Raw genomic sequence first — 21,356 nt, 5'->3', positions numbered from 1 at the left:
AAAGGCAAATCTGTTCTTATAGGCATGAATTGACCTGTGCAAAGATTTGTGCCACGAGAGGCCTCAAAAAATACACTGTGACTTCCTAGGGTGAATTTCAGTGCACTGGCTTTATGACATTTTATGATAAACAAGAATCAGGGGTGTTCTTTTCAATTCTTTCTGCAGTCATCTCATTATAGTGCAACTCGATAAGGTTGTTGAGAAAATACACCTGCTTAAGTGCTAAATCCTCATTCCTACTTTACCCAGGAATTCAGATAATAATGGAAAACTTGAGTGTTGTTTTAAAAAGCTATATCAAATACTCCTATAATTTTGCAGATTAGAGACAGAGGCTAATTAGACAACTGTCCTTCATATTCATCACTGCAGTTTAGTTTCTTTTGGCACATTCTAAGAAGGAATCAAGAGTAATGCTCAGATTCTTTTGGGGAAAAGTGTTACCTACTTTTTGCTTCGTGTTTCCTTAGTCTGTGGAAAAGCAGAAAACATCACCCTTAAGAAGGCAGTGACCTCTGTGAGGTGGCCATGGCAAGCAGCCATCTATCGCACAGCTAACGGGGTGAAGGAGAACAGCCTCCGGAAAGGGGCCTGGATCCTGATCTGCAGCGGGGCCCTGGTGAATGAGCGCACCGTGGTGGTGGCAGCCCACTGTGTCACTGACCTGGGCAAGACCATCGTGCTCAAGACAGCAGAGCTCAAGGTGGTTCTGGGCAAATTCTACAGAGATGATGACAGGGATGAAAAGACCATCCAGAACCTCAGGGTGAGTAAGCCCGACAGGAGTGAAAAATAATGAGCACAGGTAGATGCTGGTCACATCTGTCTTGTCTAGGGAGAAGAAGGTGATCCTTTGGGCAATACGCTCTCTTACATGTTGTTCTTTGAAATGCATGAGTAGAGACTCAAGTGGAATGGCATAAGAAGGGCCCATGCTGTAGTTCATTGAATTCCTCGAAACCATCCAACTCATACATTCACCCTTAATTAAGAAAATAGCTCAGGTTCTGTGGGCCATAATGTCTTGAGTGATATTGCCAGTAAAAAAGTAGAAGAGATGCCAGCTACTGTCAAAATTGATTAGCATAATTTATGAGGGAAACACTTGTGCTCTAAATCCTGGTTTGATGCCATGAGCACATTTCACTTCTCAGCCCCAAGGCCGTACAACTCTAAACTGAAAAGAAGTTTATGTCTGATTCCAGCTCCAAAAATAGCACCTTGGGCTCACCAGAGCAATTTGCTTTTTCAAGCAGAACTAGAAAGGCTGAAGTCAAAATGAGAAATACAGCAATTTTGGGTATGGGTGTCTCTTTTTGGGGGGAAGTGTGGTGTGTGTGTCTGAGTTAACAGAATTTATCAAAAATATCATAATTAACTTGATGCTTTCCCTCCTGACCCCTTTTTAGTTTCTTTTTCTAATCCCATCTTTTTCATTCTTTTCCTGTGAGAAAATATATTACTTTTTTTTTTTTTTTTACAGTATTTTCTTATAGGAATCCTATCTGTTCTTATAGGATTTCATTAAGGACATGAGCAGTAAAGGTTTGGCCCCAATATTATGTAATGCATTGCATGTTTCTCATTTGAGTGGAAGAACACCATAGATGGGGGTAAAGGAGAAGTATGCAAGATAAACTCAAATGTATTTTAGTACTATGGAAAGAGTGCTGCTGACCTGCCATTGCTGTTAACCCTACAATTCTTCCAACTGTGTTTCCTCTCCAGATTTCTGCCATCATAGTGCATCCCAATTATGATCCTATATTACTTGATTCTGATATAGCTGTCATAAAACTCTTGGACAAAGCCCGGATCAGCAGTCGTGTTCAACCCATTTGCTTGTCATCTTCTCATGACTTGACTTCATCCACAGAGGATTTAAAGATAATGGTTACTGGCTGGAAGGTATTGGCTGACATTAAAGATCTCGGATACAAGAATGACACAATCCGCATGGGAGTTGTTCAGATGGTGGATTCACTGTTGTGTGAGCAACAGTATGAGGATAATGGGATACAAGTCAGCATCACTGACAGCATGTTCTGTGCCAAACAAGACCACACAGCCTTTTCTAATATTTGCCCTGCTGAAACTGGTGGGATTGCTGCCATAACTTTGCCAGGAAAAGCATCTCCTGAGCTAAGGTGGCACCTGATGGGATTAGTGAGCTGGGGTTATGATAAAACTTGCAGCCTAGAACTCTACAGTGGCTACACCAAAGCTCTTCCCTTCAAAGACTGGATTGAGAAGAACATGAAATAAAAATCTGAGTCTGGAAATGGCCTTTTATAATATAATATCTCTCTCAGTCTCTGCTACTTTAGGCTTCTCATCCCAGTGATGAGACACATCTGGGATAAGGTTAAGGCAGGCAGCCTGGTAATTTGTCCTAGGATCAGATATTTCATTGGGCTACTTTTACTTAACCCATGACAGAGGGTCTTAGTGCATGAGAAGTTTTGCAACATTTTGTCTGTCTCCCCTGGTGGGAGGACGATGCTCTGCTCCTGAGTCTGACATGCAGAAACAGGACAGTAAATTCTGTCTGAAATTAATCTGTAGTGTGGAGCTCCCTGGAGAAATTATGGTGAGCCTCTCCCAAAGATCTGTGTGACTGAGTGGATTAAGAGTCTGGAAAGAGTAGCCTGAATTCATTACGACGGATGAGCTTGTTGTGGTATGTGCTGTCTGTATTGCCATAGTACAATGTAATCTTCTTCCCTCCCAAGTACTTTACACATTTAAATAAACCATGGTTTGTTTTTTTAACCTACATACTCATGTCTGACATTATTTAGATCCATTATTGCTTTATCTGTGTCACACTCTTGGAACACTCTACTGCCCTTGTCTCTTTGCATGTCACTCTCACTTGTGACTCTACAGGAACACTAAAAGGCAGAATCAGCACAAAATTCAAGAACTATTTATATATATATAAATAACAACTCTTTTTTCTTAATACACACATCCCTACTATTTTATATGAATCACTACAATGAAATGTACAGAGGGGTTCTCTTTCACCTTCTATTTTAAACAGATGAAAATACAAAACATATTTTAAATACGTTTTTTCCAAGTGCGTTATTTCATAGAATTACGAAAACCTCAGGAAAACTTTCGGTTCCCATTAGCTCCCATATACTTGTGGTAAAACTATTCCTCTCTAGCTCTTCAGGGTAAAGAATAATGTCCAGGTCTCACACTTAGAAGGCGCTTTTCTTGAACTGAGGCTGAACTGTTTGACATCAGAGAGTAAGATTATCCTACTGGGCATGTAGTCCAGGGAGACACCTTGGTGTCCTCATGGTCCTTAGTCACTGCTCTTTCAGTAAATCATTCTCTATTCAGGCATGGCTAAAGACTAGGGATTAACTCTCTAAAAGTTGGGGAGAAGAGACAGTAATGACTGTCTTCCATCAATAATGATTTCTTGGTAAGTCATATATGACACTGGAGTTTTTAGGACCTTCAAATTAATACAGTGCCTAAAACAGCTTAGAGCCATAGTTGGATATGAAGGCTGGGAGTCTGATGAAAAGATTAGTGCTCTTACCAAGAAGGACTCAGATCCTGAAGTTGTGTTCTGCCTATTACATGGCTATGGCAACTTGAAGTTAGCAAGTCTGATTTCACATCTGATTCTCTGCTGCTGTAGAATCTCATTACGAGTTTCTTAGCAGTCAGTAGTTTCTACCCACTTTTGAATCTGAAAACTGCTGCTAAAAGGACAATTAGTGTTGGACATCATTCCATGTAATTTATTTTCTATTTTCTTGGCAGAAGTACTTGTTGTGTATGGTTTTGCACTTTCCTTGTTTTCACTGGCAATAGGACCACATGATGTTTCTTAAATCAAAAAGTTTAAGGGCTACAATTAAAGTATATTGCTTCTCTTTATCTTGTTCGTCTGTCTTCTCCTGCCAGGAGATTATGCTTGGCCGACAAAGTGCATGGCAACAACAGCAACAAAAATCTTGCATTAAATGTGAAAAACATGATGTGTTTCATTCCTCTGCTGGGAGGAACACATGCCAATGAATGTGTGGTACTCCCCTGCTGACAGAATGGCTTAGAGTAAATTAGGTGTCAGTTTTGGAGAAGCACAAACTTGCAGAAAGTCAACATGTGTTTCTTCCTAACATCTATGACAAAGAGTGAAATGAGAAAGCTCTTTCATGATTACATTAAACGAGAGTTTCTACACTCTAAATAATTATTGCATTATTTCATAGTAAACAGAAATTATGAAGACCTGTGAGCTGGTTGTCTTCTCAGTTAGGACAACATGACTGCATTGCTTTTATTATTGCTCTCCACTACTACAACTGAGAGAGACAAGGTTCTACATGCTTTTTTCTCTCTTTAGGTTCTGTCCAGTCCAAACAGATCTGCAAAAGTCTGGTTTCATTTCAGCCTTAGACCTCACTCTTCTCATTTTTCTAAAGATCGACCATCTAACTGCTCCTCAGTGTTGAATCCCATCCCCATTTGGCTTCAAATCAGTTGAAAGTTTCTGGGCTTGGACAGCAACAATATAGCTGTTCACTAGCTGTATATCACACAAAAGTACATTCTTGAAGAGAAACTTGTAGGAATTCATGGAATTAAAATCTCAGGAGGTTGCTATAGCTGTGCATGCACAACACTATTAAAACCCTTCTTTTCACAGCCATGATGCTATTCAAAGAAAGCAGAAGTAAGAAGATAGCCAGACACCTCTCAACCCCAGGATTCAGATTTTAGCACAGCCCTTTCCAGGAGGAGGATGAGGTTGCAGCATTTGCTTCTATTTCTGGACCTCAATCATGTTTGAATCCTAGATTCAAATCTGGCTATCTCTAAATGCCCACATAATGTTTTATTTCTCTGGTTGTATGACATGGGTATTCACATGTACAAGTGAGCAGTCATATCAACATATCCAAGCACCTGTACCATGTCGAGTGTTCCCAGGAATTACAAACCAGCTTGTTCATCCTTTCTGTCAGGCTTACCCACAGTAGTTTCCTGTTTACAGACTGAGCAGAACTATGCAGGGGTTAGCATCTAACGCCTATAATGAAGAAAAATAGAGATAAATGTTTGAAAAAAAGCAATGTGTGACCTGGAATTGCTAATATCTTTGATAGCTTGACTCTATTTTTAGGATGTAGAACTATTTCAAACATCTCTTTCTAAACAGGTGAGGATCTGTGCCATCTGTTGGAGAAAGGGTGTGAAATAGCACAACATGGATAGCAGCTCATTTTCCCTTCAAGGAAAAAGAGCTGTGCATTCTGGAAAGGCCATAAGGATATTGCTGTGGAAAGAGGAGAGCAAAACACTCTCTGCATTCTTATTCCCTCCAACGAGTGTATGTTTTTCCTTTGTATGTTTCAGGACTGCATTAAATTACTTCCAAAAGCCAGGGTTCTTAGCTGAAAAACAGCACTGAAAGGAAATGGACATACTGAAATACAAGCTCTTTTCAGGCACCCTCAGTTACTTTCATAGAATTGCCCTTGTAAAATATTTTTGTTGAAAGCCTACGTCCATGGTAAGATTACAAGGAAAAAAAAATGTGTATTTGATTAGGACTGGGGATTGCGTGATAGGCTGCATCCTGCCATTTTTTAAGGGCAAGTAACTGGAATTGGCTTGGTTGCAGGAAAAGCATCCTGGGGGAGTGGGAGTGGTGCGGAGGGTCAGGCAGGCTTTGCTCAGCTGTGCAATCCCTGCAGCCTCCCAGCTCCTTATCGTGTCAGGGAGCATCCGCATGGCTGCTGGCTTTTCGTGCCACCTCCTCGGTGCAGAGGGAACGAGCTGTGGCAGAAATGTTTGTTCCCTGTGAAACGGGACATCAGGTTGGTCAGACTTGGATGGAGAGACAGCACTGAGGTTGGCGGGCAGAGCCCCAGCTGAGGGAAACGGGAGCGAAGGTGTGTGGCAGTGTCTGGGCGAGCGTTCTGTGCCCCAGCACCTGAGTTCGGGTGCAGAACAGGACAGAAATATCCTGCCCTGCGCTGCAAAAATGCCCTGGGCGACCCCCGGGCCCGGTCCGCCGGCCCGCGGCCACGCGCAGCGCCCCCGCGGTGGCGGGGCGGGGCAGCGGCGGGAGGCGCAGGTAGGGGTGCGGGGCGGGCCCGGACGAGGCGTGCGGAGAGGCTGCACCACAAGCAGCAGAGCGGCCGCTCCCCGGGGCCGGGCTGGACCGGGCCGGGCCGAGCCTGCGGGGCCGCCGGCAGCAGGTGGGGCCCGGGGACGCGCCGCGCCCACCTCCCGGCAGGGGGCAGCACCGCCCCGCGCCACACCCTGCGCGTCCCTGCGGGCGGGGGCCCGGCTCCCGCGGCCCCTCGGTCCCGCCAGCGAGCCCCGGCCGTCCCGGTGGGACAGCACGGCGCGGACAGGGTCCGGCCGGGCCGGGCCTCCCGGGGGGCTGCTGCCGCCTCGGCGCGGCGGGGCAGGTGCCGCGGGGGCGCAGCCCCTCGGCCGGGCTGTGGGATTCCGCTGCCGGCCGAGCACCGGCCCGCTCGCCAGAGCACGTGTGGGTGTGCGGCGGCAGCCGGACACTCCGATCGGGGCCGCGTGTGTCTGTGTGTATCTGTGTGTGTGTGTGCGATCGCGCCTTCCCGCGGCTCCCGGCCGGCTCCCCGGAGTCCCGAGCCTGCCCCGGGAGGCGGTGGCCGCCGCGGCGAACGGGGCAGGTCGCGGTCGGCGGCGCCCGGCCCTCCCCCTGCGAGGGGCTCGCCGCCCCCCCGCTGCTGCCAAGGAGCTGTTGGGGGGGATTTATAGGAGTAACAACGGCTCGTGATGTCAGCCCGTGCCTAAAATAGAGAGGGATTGACTGCAAATCCACGGCTCGAGGGCTAAACCTTCCAATCCAGCCTCACTCAGCCAGCGCCGCGCCGATGTGAAGTCGCCCCCCAGCTCTCGCACACAGCCGCGCAGACACGCACACGCTCCCCGCGGCGAGGGGAGGGCGCCGGGGATCGCAGCCCAGGTGCCAGCGCCTCCTCGCCCCGCCGGCCACTGCTGGGCGGCCGCGGCGCAGCAGCGCCGGTCCCTGGGGCACCGAGAGCCTGCTCTGGGACGGCGGGGTGGGGGAGAGCCGAGGAGCGGAGCTGCCGGATCCTCGCCCTGCGGAGCCCCCAGGATTACAAGGAATTGCGTGGTCCTTCCCAGACGTGAGCGAGGGTTATACCAAAGAACCAAGCTCCTTCGCGCCCTGCTGTCCAAATTAATCCCTTGGACCCTTGAGAAGACAGGGTTTTTTTCGGAACCATGGCATCGACAGAAGGGTGAGGGGGACCATCTCTTGGGTGGGAGGAACGGGAGGATGGGGGAGATGCCCGGCATTGTTCTTTTGGTAACAGTTTCCTGTCATCTGCTTCATTGTTAATCCTTGCCCCTCGCCATTCCCTAACAAAATAATTAGGGAGCGAGAGGAAACGAGAAGCAGACGATCCACATATAGAAGAGAGCGAGGGAAAAAATTTCAAATATGAGCCACTGAAAAGGTCTTGGGTTTCCTTCCCATCACTTCTTTATTTAACCCCTGGAGGGCAGATCAAGCTTAAACCACCTGCCTGTGAAAGAAGAGTACAAGTGAATGGTTCACTCAGAAGGGAGGGGGAAGCTTCTTCCTAAATATAACAGTAGTGTTAATAATAATAATAATAATAATTATTATTATAATTTCAAAAATAATCGAAAACCTGTCCCCCCAGCCATCCCTTCAAAAAGCAGCAAACAAATCCAACTTCTTGAGGAGTTGTGCAATTTTGCAGTTCTGTGCCAAATGCGTTAAAGTTCTAGCAAGAAAAATGCTGGGAAGGGCAAAGGGTTCTACAAGAGGCTTTAAAGAAAAGCAAACACAGTTCAGCTCTGGTAGTGTCCCCTGGAAGGAAACCGTTGTCCCTCCCCATGCCCGGATTGCAGGAGTCGCCCACTTCATCGCTCTCTGATGAGGCAGGGGGCTTGTTCAGTTTACAGACTTACTGGTTGTAGGAAAGAAAAGATTTCATTGATCTCTGCTTGCCCTCTTATAACACTACCTAGTATTAGACTGCGTTTAGTGTGAGCCTCCCCTTTATCCCTGGATGTTGTCATGTTGTATCAGCATGATCTGCTCAAGATAGGACTCTCTAAGGACAGAGTGCAAAAGGAAGCTCTGTTTATATTGCCTTTGTGTCTCTCAGGCTAAAAGACTTGCTGAGCTGATTTAAATAACCCAACACATGTCTGGGAGGGTGTGCACACAAGTGTCCCATTACCTGGTCAGAAGAAGACGCTGACTGACTGTGCAGTGGCCCCCAAGCTGTTGGCTTGGGAGGAATGGAAGCTTAGAAAGTATTGGTTTGGATTGCTTTGGGAAAAGGACAATCCCCCAGTCTAACAGAGGACAAATATGTAAGGCTCTTTGGCTTCTCACAGGACTGTGAGAGAAGGCATTAATTTATCATTTGCTGTTGTCTTACCTTTGCAGGGAATTTCTGCACTGAATTTGTACATTTTTGTTCTGGTGGCAGTGCAGCAGTTTAATCTACCCTATGTAGCATTTCCTCTTTAACTAGAAATTGTCAACAATGATCAGAGCCATGAAAAAGAAGCTCAGAGGTGGAAGGACCAGCCTAGGGTTGCAGCTCTTTCTCTTCTGTACCCTTGGACTTCCCCAACTATCCATCTCCTCTGGATGGTGCAGTCATCTACTGTTTGTATTCCCACATGAGGTGGCTGTAGAGGTCTGTGCTTGTTTTGGGCCAGTGGTGGAAGGTGGGATCAATTGTACAGGAGTTTAGTAAGAGGTGCTGTGTTAGAGAGATCTGTCAACTTTGGATGAAAGGATTTTTTAAATCCGTGTAGAAAGAGAGAGGTGCTTTTAAAAGAATTTTACTGAATAGGTGGACTACAAAAGATCAGAGTGCCAAAACCAGAAAGGCTTCAGTAGATGCATGCTTTTGTTTTTCTTCTGGAACAGAGCTAAATTGTCAGGGTGAGAAAAGAAATGAAAAGTTTAGGCCTTGTTTTCAAACCTTGTAGGAAATTTACCTAGACTAAGACAAACTGGAATTGTTGTTCGGTATGATTCAGTTAGCGGTCTGTGACAGCTGAAGGAGGTGTGGAAAAAGAAGTTGAGTGGGAAGCGTTTCAATTGTCAATCCGTGTTTACCAGTAAGAACCTCTTCCAAAACTGAATTCTCATCTTTCTCTTTCCTCAAGTAAAAAGCTGAGGGTAGAGATTAGCTTTCATTCTGGCATAAAGGTCAGCAAACTGAGGCACCGAAAGGATCATCAGGGAAAGTGAATATTGACTGGACCTTGTTCAAGAAATGCTTTCCACTAGCACTGGCACAATATGAGAATGGTGGCAGAAACACTGCTCTGCTTGCAGCAATGGACGCTGTCTCAGGCACACACAGGTACATGGAAAAGGACCTTCTGGAGGTGGGAACAAAGGGATACACTCCATATTTACATCTAGTCCCTCTTGGGATGTTTAGCTAGAAATGTTAGTTGGGATCAGAAGTATATAAAGGTTTTATTTTGTGGTGTTAAAACTGCTCCAACTACAGTAGTTTTTGTAGTGGCTTATTACTCTTCTAACAGGGAAGCTTATGTAAAATCTTCAAAGTGAGGATGTCAGGTGTGTGACAGGAGGTTTAATGAACAACAAAAGGCCCTGATAGATATACAGAGGAAGGGAAATTCGTGCTCCATTGTTAAGAGTTAGTAGTCACTTGCCGACAGGATTTGGTAGGAAAGATTTCCTTGCCTGTGCCTTTCCAGTCATTCTTTTATTTTTCTTTCAATATTTTATTTCGTTAAGCTTATCCATGTATGGAAATTTGCTGCACAAATCCTTCTGTTCCAAGAGGATGGTCAGCAGTGGGAAACTTGAATTGGAAGAAAATGAGAAACATTCAACAACATGGCGAAATCAGACCCATGTGCCCTCTAGGTCTACCTTACTGGAGTTCCAGCTAGTGGGGTTTTGGTTTACACTGTCTGTATATTGAAGGTTTAGTCCTTCTTTCACAAAATCTCTTGATGCAGTTCTCATTACTAAGATGGATTTTTGGTGTTTAGCTGGTGCTGAAAATGAAAAATATCTTGTTTAAGGAGAAAGGGCTAGCACCAACTATGGATACAGTTCAAGGTTTCTTGTTTTTATGTTCTGTTTAAACGTCCTCTGCTGGCCATGAGTGCAGGCAGGATGCTGCTGGGAGATCTGGCCTCCTGATCTGTGCTGGCATTGCCTTTCATGAATGCTTAGTGTGGTACAAAGATCCCAGGACATGAGTCCACACCCACAGACTGTGGTGTCTGGTATAGGGCTCAGTACGTGGTGAGTTGATCTATAGAGATTTACCAAAGCAGAGCATTTCAGCATTTCCTTTGCTTTTATAGGGTCTGGGTAGGACCTAAAGGTTACATGAGATTGACTCTGATCAGTTGATTCCCATGCTTGCTTTCATACCTCTGAACAAAGTCCTTGCTTTGCATGGTTTTATTATGGCTCTTATCTCTTTAGTCTTACTAAAGGAAAATAATCAAGTACCCTGCTACTGTTTTCCTGGTTTTGTATTTGCCAAAAAAACCCCTTTCAGAGTGCTGATTTAGATCTAGAGATGCGTTTGTATTTTGTATGCCTCTGAAGAGTGGGAGTTTCAGGTGTGAAGCTTGGATTAGGGTCTGCTCCTTCAGGAATATAGCCACTAGGAGACACTATCACTGCATCGATAGAAGCAACTTAGACAGAGGCAGAGCAGGTGTGTGAGCCAGGAGTTCAACCCTTTGTGTGCAGGTCAGCCTCAGGGCAGCCCCGTGTCTTTGGCTGGGCAGCCCTCTCCCTTTCCATTAGTTAGGGAGTCAGTGTGGGCCAGTGGCCGTTCCCAGTGGGCACTCTGAGTGTGATCACCGTGTTTTGCAGAGGTTAATAATACTGATGTGGGCTCTTCCACTTCCATTGGTCTCAATTCTGGAGAGTGGTCCCAGGCAAGGTTTATGAAAAGCACAGAAATGTCACCTGCTCAGATTTGTGGTGCACAGTTAACAGGCTTGTGTATGTGTATGTGTGTGTGTGTGCTAACAAAATAAATCAGTGAGGTGGAAGAGTATGAAGCATGACTATGTTTGAATAGACAGAAGTCTGGGTAATTGCTTAGTGTTGTGGTTTGATTAGTGAAATAGTGCTTCTCAGTTCTGCAGTACACAATATAAATGGTGTTTGTGTAATATGAAGTGGCACAAATGCAGTGGTCCCATTCTGTTCACACTAGCAGATAAACTGCATGGCAGGGGCAGAGATCCCCACCTTGGTATTTGACTCTATCAGTATCTTACTTAGAAGGAAACAAACAAACAAAAAAATTCATCTGAGGTCCATTCCTCCTCTCCAAACTTAGTTGTTTCTACATTTGTATGTAGTTACTCCTATCTTCATTGCAAGTTGCACTGTCTCTGACACTGCAGTTCCACTGTCAGGAGTACTGTTTGTGCTACCAGACCACCAAACAATAAAAGTTTGGTCCAGACCAGAGAGCATGTGATTTGATTTCTCCAAAATGAGCCACAGCTGTGGAACCCACATAGGTTTTATACTAGCTGTAGATGGATGGTTATTAGTCAACTTAAGTTAACACAGGAGGCACAAATAATAAATACCTTACTGGCATAAAGCTCTGTGAATACAAGTTACCTTGCCAACATTTTTTGAACAAATTTGAACATTAAGAATTCATTTACTACACAGGATTATTTTTTTAGTCATGCAGCTGTGATGGTTTTGGATCTTGGAACAAGAGTCATAAGCCATTTGCTGCATTGTCAAGACAAAGCCTGAAAGGAGATTGCCAGCATATATTATGCACCTAGCCTAGAGACAACATGACACACCTAGGTGAGTCAGGAAAACTAACTTGGCATTTCATTGTAGGGTTCAGGCACCTACATAGGAGAGTGGGTTTTCAGGATCTGCCACAATATATACAACAAGCACACCCACACATTTCTTGTCATCTGAGTTCTTATTCTGTAATTTACCCACAAAATTTCTCTACATGGAAACTTGAGGAATTCTTCTGGCACAAATGTTTAGATACTTTAGAGGATGAAATCTTCCAAGTGCTCTCACTGTTATTTTTATGCAGGATTTGATGAGCACCCGCATAGGATGGAGATGTTTTACCCTATGCTCTTTCTTAGACATTTTGTGGGACAGATGGAGTGAATGTAGCTTGGTAATTAGTCATATCAGCTGTGGCTCTGACCTCATTTCACTGTTGTCAACTGCAAATCTCTCATCAATTTCAGTAAAAGACAATTAGGCTTTGCAGAAGATAACTGGTGACACAGTATTTCTCGTGGCCCCAACCTTCAGTCTTGTCTTGAGCTACCCTTTCAAAAAGAAGTTGTCTCCTAGACAGCAACTCCATTTTTATACTTATTCAGATCATTTTATAGACACACAGGGATTAATATGTTTCCTATAAAATCTACAGGTGCTTATTTATTTTGAACTTTTTAGAAGCAGCAGGTTATATTATTGGATTAGATATATGAAGGGAGATTGTGCTATCTTAAAAAATGACTGAAGTTTTCAAAAGCCTTATCTTACCATAGGTTTCTGTGAGACAAATGTATGTATGTGTATATATGTATATGTACAGCTTTCTCTGTGGACATACATGTAGATGTTTGTATACAATGCACTAAGAAGGCAGCATACAAAGCAGTACTGTATTGCTGTACTAGCAAATTACAGCATTTAATTTTCTTTTCCTCATTTTCCTGTTTCCCCTTGATCTACAGGCTGCCCCAATGAAGACTGATAAAAACTGTAAATTTGTGAGTAGTGTTTAAAGGGTCACAGTTTTTCAGTTTAAGAAGAGTAACATTAAAACTCAGTCCTCTTTCAGAGGCAGTGTGGTTGGCATGTGGGTTCCTTGGTGGTTTAGGTGACAGTGGGAATGCTGGGACTCTGTGTGGACATGGATCCCACACCAACAAGAGCCTCAGTGTTGGGCTGTCTCTGTAAAGAGTTGTCTCCGTTCCAAAGCAGTCTGTGCATGTGAGGGGTGTGGGGTGAGGGCACAGTGCTAATGAGTGACCCTTCATCTTCAGTACCTTCTTGTGTAATACCTTTGCATTTTCTGTGGGATTTAATTCCCTTCACCAGCAGAATGTTATAATGCCTGCTACTTAGATCAATTAATTGTATGATTTCTTCAAAACACTGGCTGGATCTGTCAAATCCCTCATTTCTGTAGTTATCCAGCCACTAATGAAACTCCTCTTTGGCCAACTCAGTACAATGTTTCACGCAGTTTTAACCTCCAGCTCATTGCTCTAAAATGTTATTACCAGAGGCATACAAGCAATAAAAATAAGTGTGCTTTTATATACTTAATCCTACTTCTGTATTAATTTTAAGGCTCTCAGTGTGCTTGAAGTTTTAAGACAATTAACTACAATACATTTCAGTCCTTAGGAAAGAAAACAGACTGAGTTCAAAGCTCATCTTATTTTCTAACTTTTATCTGCAACATCTTTGATTGTATGTAAGCAATTCCAAATTTGGGATCCTTACAAGGAAGAGCTAAAAAAGGACTAGGGCATAAAAGGATGAAGGAATACTCCTGCTAATTACAGGCATCTTTAGGAGACCAGTGTGGAATTCAAGAAAATGCAGTATTTCAGGTTCTCTGCTATGTCTGAGAAATCAAATTCGTTCAAGTGTTTTAAAGAAAAGAGGGTAAGAGGGTAGAATGCAATTTTAGAAATAAAAATAATTAAATTCATACTTTTCAAAAATAAATTCTTAGTTTAATCTTCAGTTACGGACACTAAAATGGTGGGCCCTCCAATATAAAGGAAAAGATTTCACTGTGTATTAAGAAAATGTTTTTAATAGACTAGGACAATATTTGTCTTTTTTGTGTTTTTCAAGGTGCCAACAATCTCCTCTTAGAGAGTTGTAGAGAGCAATAAAGTCCCCCCTCATCCTCCTTTTCTGCAGGCTGCATAAAATGGTGTATCTGATTCTGTCTTTAGCTGGTTCAGTGGTGTTGCTTCCAAAATTTCCACAAAGTTTTGAGCATTTTTTTTTCTGTCAATCTCACACCCTGCAAGAATATTTTGCAGTGTTGATTTTCACAACTGCAGTTTTGCAGCGTTGTTTTTTAGTCCTGGTAACCATATTGAGGCATAGAGGCTGCCTGCCTCAATGTGCAGTGAGCAGGATGCTACTGCTGCTCCCAAAGTCAATGTCCTTGAGCCCCATCCATGAATTGAGCTGTTTCTTATTCTCTGATAGCTCACTATCAACTGCATCCCTAATAAGAGGATAATGAATAGTACCTCTGAAGTAGGTATTTTGGGGCAAGCTTAAAATTTATCATCTCTTTGGCGGATTAAGAATAATCAGAGATGTATCCAAGTGTAAAATCTGTGTGAGTGAGAAAATGGTCAGTTTGGTGCTAGAATACTTGCAAAATGTTCACATAATGCATTCAATCTGATACTTATCAAAAGTGTAAATGCATTAATTTATCCCAGGGAAAACAGGTAAATGGGTCTAAGGTTACATCACCTGCTAGTTCACATCTCTGTGTGATTCAAGTTAGTCTCACTTAGCCCTACTGCCAAATTTGTGCTTCACATCTGGGAATGACTGCACTTCTGAGTGACTGGTGGCCTCCTCAAACCATACCATGTGGTTTCCAGATGGTGGACTTCATCTCCCTTGAGGCAGGAACCCCTGGTGTTTGCCTTTCCAACTGCTTGTTGTACTTTCTGTACTGTCATTTACCCAGCAGCCAAGTGAAGTTTGGATCTTGGGGATTTGCTCTCTTGCAGGGACAATGACAGAGATCGCTGCTAAACAAGTCACATGTACTGCTAAGCTTCTGACACTTCACATCGTTCACAAAGGCTGTCTGGAAGGTGCAGGGAACAAACTTGCTTATTCCTGCTCCTTTGGGCAAATGTGTCTGATGCAGCGCCCCCTTAGAGGGGTTGACAAACTCTTCTGGTACATGTTTCCAGTCTGGAGGAGCAACGTGACCAGGGACCAGTTTAGATCCTGAAAGTGGTGTAACTGTATTAGTCTGGTATTGTATCCAAGCTAATGACAGCCTCTAAATCCAGCTAATTATCTTGAGTGCAGGAGAGCACTAGTATGGATCTGCCAGGCTAGCACACAGGTACCCTTTGTATCCCAGGTTCAGCCCATACAGAATCTCAAGGCCTGTTTCTTAAGGCAGGGAAAAAAAAGATCAGCATTATTTCTGAGTACAAAAATTAGGGCCAGCATTTGTGAGATCTACAAACCACCAGTAACCTGGAACCATGGCTTCCTCAGTTGAAAAAGTGACAACACATACCTAATGTGTAGCTGGGGATATGACAGTGGACTAAAGGCTCTTCAGAGGTCCCTTCCAAATTTAGCTGTTCTGTTTAGATTTTGTGCATGACAAATACACAGTATACAGCCATCTCCGTGTAGTATATTCATATCCTAGTTCTTGGCTATGGCTGTGGTGCCCTGTACTGCTGGCACTCCATCCTGTAATATTCTCATCCGTGTACTGATTTTTCATGAGACTGGATTCAGGCTGTGTATACATGAGTAATAACCCAACCCAGCAGAGACAGCCGGACCTGCTAAGTCCGCACTCTGCTGGTTACTTCGGTGTGCTTCTAGAGTGCATTCCTGGTGTAGCTTAATCCAAACATAATTCAGCTCCACAACATGAACCAGAGCACAGCAGGTGGGCATCTTCAGGAAGTTCACTCCAGAAGCTCACTTTGGGCTAGATTGGTAATATAAGTTTACCCTCAGTTGGTCACTGATACACCTCAGGTAAGTGTTCCTGGAAGGCTCTCATTATCTTCTGCTGATGTGCATGCTGACAGCAGGGCTCCTTCTGCAGCCACAAGCTGAGGTGCTGCCATGGCTTTTGAGTCTGTGTAGACTTGCCTGTGTAAGTCACTAATGAGCAGCACAGGCTGCTGCAGGGCAAAGCATGGCTGGAGGTAAACCATGGTCTCCAGTCACACAGGATGTGGAGGCTTCTGCTGCAAATCCATGCCAAGTGTGCAGAGGGTTCTTCTGGGCCACATACAATGGCAGAGGCAGCATCTCAAGTATGTATGATTTAGTATGCTTCCTTTGGGGCAGAAAGCTCTCTCATTAATTAAGCATCTGGTCCTTATCTGTGTCAGACCTACTTTTGCTGTGGTAACTGAGAAAAGATTTGTCCCGAAAAGCTCACGTGTATATAAACACATGTCATCCACATACATGCATGCATATGGGAATTAATTAACACCTGGTTGCTATTTATGTCACAGAATTTAGGTCAGGTAGTGGAAAACAGATCAGAATTGCTCACCCAACATTTTAGGAGGACTTAGAACAGGCATTTTGCAGTGTCCCATGCTGGAAACTGTTAGGAAATACTATTGAAATAAATAGTGCCAAAGGAACCTTCACAGCTATGTAAGGAAAAAAACATACAAAACCTGTCTCAAAGCACGTTGGTAGGAAGCCTTCTGCTGCTTCCAGGATTAGCTGTTTCTTTTCTTCTTGCTTTTGTTCCTGTCCTATTTGCAGGCATCTGTTCCCTGGTGGTCTGCTGAAGGGGGCTCCCAGTAACCCTTTCCAAGGGGAACCTGGGGAGAATCTTCTGAAAGATACAGCAGTGGGCTCAACACTTAGGGCAGAAGGGTCTCACAGCAGTTGCTGTTTCTTCTAGTGAGTTGCTGGAGTGCCTTGAGGAGGACATTCCTGTCACCTTTTCTGGTAACGGGTTTGTGTCACACGGTGGCACCCTTGCAAACCAAATAAAGCTTGAACTCCCACTGCAGCCTCTCTCAGGGAGGTCCAGGGGGTCTTCATTCTCACTCAACAACTGAGGATTCAGTGTCTTTTGAATGTTGATCCCCTAATTGTGTCCGGCTTGAAATCAGTGAATAGGTGGACAGACTTACTGGGCAGCAGGAAACAATAAAACCCACAGGGACAGTGTGGTTGTGTAAGCCTCATTTTTTTTTGGCTGCCTGGCTGTAGAAACAAGATCATAGTGCAAAGGGGAAAATCCCAATACGTTAGTTGGTATTTATGGTGATTAATTTTGCCAGGACACTTCTTTTTTCCTCAATAATATTTAATAATGATGGTGTTGCTATCAGTTGCAGTTAAGGATTTAGTGACACATAAACCAAGAACATATGCAGCTAAATTTGCACTGAAGGAATCCTGTTCTAGCCCCCTGGATTCTGAACAGCTTCCTGGCTTAGGTGGAAGTATTGTGTTACCAAGTGCTCTTAAATACTTGCACCAGTTTGCCTTACCTACCTTCCAAAGGAGGTACATTGTTGAGTTTAGGTGTTTCGCTTTGTTGAAAGTGAATGTTGTGTATGTTGTGTATGTTTTGGAATCCTCTGCATCTTAGGAGAACATTCTACTTGAGCCTTTTGTCATTGTGCTGACAGTGTCCAAAAGCCTGGTCAGAGCCCAGCTGTGTGGTAAGTGTTATGTACATTTACAGTGGAAAGAAAGCTAGTTGTCTGCTTTGGACAATTACACTCTCTTACTGCTGCAGCAACGGCATGGCAGTGTTTATCACCAAACCCTCTTTGTGTGATGCATTTTTGTAGCTAAAAAAAAAGACAGCCTCCATTCTTACAGCCCTTTGATGTAGCAGCCGTGGTGTAGGTGTAAGGTGGAGTCCAAAACCAACTCAATTTGTAGGCATTATTTATTCACTAACCTACAGACAAAAGTTTCTAATTCAAAATACCAGTGGCTAGGTAATCTGTATGTATTGTCCAAGTCAGGAGAAGAGAATGCATTTTTATGTTTTCAGGGAGTAGTAAAGATGTAGTCTAAGAAAAGCTCGAATGCCTGTGTCTTTATTTCTGTCCAATTTAAACTTGCTCCGAAAATACCCTGTGAAGCCAGCATATGCAGCCCCTAACAATAAAACCACAAAAATCAATAATACTTAATTTGTGAAGTTTTCCCATGTGTCTGGATCACTCAGTCTGGGTTTGCCCTTTGTTTTGATAAGTACAAATGATTTTCTGCTGTATGTCATGCTATTCGACCTGCACATAAAACTTGTTCATTGCTCAGGCTTCCTTGACAAATTGATGGAACGACAGTGTAGGATTCATACAATGAACTTGAAAAAGTGTTAAGTGACAGTTTAATTCCTCTGGGTTGTAACAGTTCATAATATTTCTATTCAGGCTCTGCATTGAAGGTACAAAATCACTGTGATGCCTGAATCAGTGTAAGAGCTGACATATCCCTCCTCCTCGTGCAAATACAGGAGGATTTAAGCAATCAGCACATGTCTGAGATTGCCAGGCTGCTTCTGACAGCTGTAGCCTGCTGAGTGCTGGAGATGATGAGAAGAAAAAGCTAGAGCTCTCACATCAAAGCCTCTGGCTTTACTTCTGCAAAGGGAGCACTCAGCACCGTCACTTGGAAGCTGGTCAGTGCTGATGAAAGGACCCTGGCAGAATGGGGCACGGGTTGGACAGACACATCAAACATCAAACTGAAGCTGCAGAAACAGCACTTGGTGCCTGGAGGTCAGATGTGGCTGCAAAGCTGAGAACTGAAAAGAGTGGCACAAATTAATTACCATCTTTTACCTGTGTGTTAATGCCTCATGATTGCCCTGGGTTACTCACTGACCGTACACCATCCTGTAAGTGTTTTCATGATTTTGGATACCATGAGGACATCACAATAACTGCCAAATACTGTTTCTTCATTATTTCCGAGGAGGAGGGAAAGGAAAGAAAAGGAGGATTTTAACATCTAGCCAGTTACCCTCTATTTATACTCTGTGCCATCAAGAAAAATGATAGTTTGGTCAACCTCCCTTCTCATTCATGATATATCAAGAATGGCTACATAGAGGTGTTATTTTTCCAGTCTATTTATTAGTTATGTTGTGATACTAGCATGTCTAAGGTGTGCCTCTTTGTGGTTAAAATGACATGTACAGAAGAACAATTTTCCAAAATTTGTCTTTATAGATGGAGAGTTAAGGTGTAAAGTTTTCTCCCTGTCACACTAGAATTTGCAGGTGTGGACAGGAAAATTTTCCTGTCACCATGGCCAATCAGGCCATGCAAAACTCCCTGTTTCCCATATTTTTCATCACAGGTGATGTTGGTCATACCTTTGCTCTGCTTGACTAGAGTAAATGGAGACCAGATAAGGGGCTCAACTTACTTCTTTGTGTGGACCTGCAGTGGTTTCCCATCTCTCACAAAAATACCATGTTGTCTACACATTTGTTGAATTGTTTGGGAAAGCTTAGATTCTCCTTTTGCTTTCTCTCAGTTTTTGGTTTTTTTTCAAGGTGAAGCTTAAATTATCTGTAAACCTGCCAGTCATGATTCATTTTTAGAGGCAGACTACCTTTCTCAGAACTGCTGTTTATAAGCACTGTTGTGAACTGATGGGTTAACTAAGAGTGGCTGATTTGTAAATCTAGGCTTTTAGACACCAAGGGCACATACCTGAAAGATAGATAGGGCATTTACCAGTGATGGGAAATACACTAGTGCCAAATGTACATCAAAAGCTGGAATGGAAAGATATCTATTGGCAGGTGATCAGCTTATTGCATTTTGCTAATCTCCGTCTCTGTTTGTTTTGTGGACTATTACAAAAGATTACTCAGGAACAGGAAAGTCAAAACCTATCTGTAGCTGGTTGTTCCTTTAACAGTTTCCTGGAATAACGTGACGTGTTTCAACATAGAGTTTCTTCCTAATGACTTGCACTTGTGCCATAACTTTAGATTCTGTCTAGCAGGAGACAGAAAAGTTGTTATATCAGTTGATAGCAAGATCACAGCCTAGAACAATATTTTTTGCATTACAAAGAGTAAAAGAACAGAATAGTGCATTTTCTTGAAATTGGCCATAAACAATTCCTGTGAATGGTCTTCCTTGTTTAAAGAAGATGCATACTAGACACATACTAAAAGAAACACATTCAAGCATGAAGTCACTGTTACATCCCAAGTGGTAATCTGCCACTAAATTGTCAGGTGTCTCTAGGACATAACTGACAAACATGGCATAGTTGTAAATTGTCCCATTTGATGTGCTGCAAAATTTACATTGAAGTGAAGAGGGCCTAGTTATCATTTGGTTTGTGTGTCTGGGTATTACTGACCTCAAAACACCTTTCTTAAGATTTTATTGTCAAATTCTCTTCATCATGGTCCAAGTTCAGTGTAAAAAAAGTATCTGGGCACTGTGAAAGTGATCTTCACAGTTCCATCCCAGTATAAATTAGAATATTCTACCAGGTGTTTTAATTTTCAAAACTTTGTTTATAATGACTAATGAGTGTACTAGACATCCTTATCTTGTACTTCCTCCTCAGCATTTCCTTGGTCCAGAGTTTGGAGAAGGTGGTAGAGGAGTGGCTGAGCTGTATATTTATCTTTCTGTCTTCTCAGATGAGTATCCTTCTGTTCAAGAATTACACTTGTAATTCCTCTTGAAATACTCAGATTATGTATGTGGGACAGGAAAGACTCCAGATTTTAGTCTTAAATCCAGTACTCTCACAAAACCACTCATTCACATACAAAGTGGAAGTTCTGTACACCTTGTTTAGTGCCTGTATGGACAGAGCTTCTTCTGAAGACCCTCCCTGCCCTGCAGTCCTTGGTAGTTCTTGGCAGACTCACAACCAGACTGTCTCCTGTGGGTGTGTGTTCTCAGTGACTGTGAGTGCAAATACCCACACTCACATGCACATCTCTGCTCACATGCAGTGTCCCACAATTTTGCCCAGACATTTTAGCACCCCTTAGACCTGAAAATTTTTCAGTCTCAATTTTTTGAACTGATCAAGTAGTGACCCCTGACAAAAACTACAGTAGAATTTAAGTGTCGGCTATCTGCTCTCTTTTGTTTACACCATAAGCCTCTATGTCATTTATTTTTTCAGACTATTGGCAATAATTGTTCACCTGAACTAGAATCAGACTTGATAGTTGTTCGAACTAATTCATTATACAAGCGTCAAGTTTTAATTGGAGAGGAAGTGAGAAAAAGGCATTCAAGGATTTTCACAGTGCTAAACAAATACTTCTTTCAATAGGTGCAAGGTAGGTGTTCTGTCTCTTGGTTACTTTTTAGATCTTAACACCTTGCAACAGCAAATAAAAGTTAATTACAAAGGAATGTGAGGAAGGTGGTGCATATTTAATTGCAGTTCTCTTGGGCATCTTTAGATTGCTTATTTGGGTTTGCTAGTACAGATTGCTCTGGCTATTTAGCCTTGTTCTGGCAATCATTTCTCATCAGTTGTAATAGTG

At 43.3% G+C, this 21,356-nt stretch overlaps 2 protein-coding genes across 3 annotated transcripts in view; both read left to right on the top strand.

The window, feature by feature from the left end:
• Positions 1-2,775, top strand: part of PAMR1 (peptidase domain containing associated with muscle regeneration 1) — a 55,418-nt gene extending 52,643 nt beyond the window's left edge. For both annotated transcript variants that reach the window (XM_009102158.4, XM_009102157.4), the window contains 2 exons: positions 474-769; positions 1,732-2,775. In XM_009102158.4, the coding sequence (XP_009100406.2) occupies positions 474-769; positions 1,732-2,268 (833 nt within the window). In that variant the 3' untranslated portion in view covers positions 2,269-2,775. The remainder of the gene's footprint in view (positions 1-473; positions 770-1,731) is intronic.
• Positions 2,776-7,031: 4,256 nt separating this feature from the next.
• SLC1A2 (solute carrier family 1 member 2) overlaps positions 7,032-21,356 on the top strand; it is an 87,452-nt gene continuing 73,127 nt past the window's right edge. Inside the window, exon 1 of the mRNA XM_018907797.3 lies at positions 7,032-7,289. Within this exon, the coding sequence (XP_018763342.1) occupies positions 7,273-7,289 (17 nt within the window). The 5' untranslated portion in view covers positions 7,032-7,272. The remainder of the gene's footprint in view (positions 7,290-21,356) is intronic.

Source organism: Serinus canaria, chromosome 5 (assembly GCF_022539315.1).
Source record: "Serinus canaria isolate serCan28SL12 chromosome 5, serCan2020, whole genome shotgun sequence".
In the NCBI taxonomy this organism is placed as follows: Eukaryota; Metazoa; Chordata; class Aves; order Passeriformes; family Fringillidae; genus Serinus; species Serinus canaria.
This window is presented reverse-complemented; position numbering and strand designations above follow the sequence as displayed.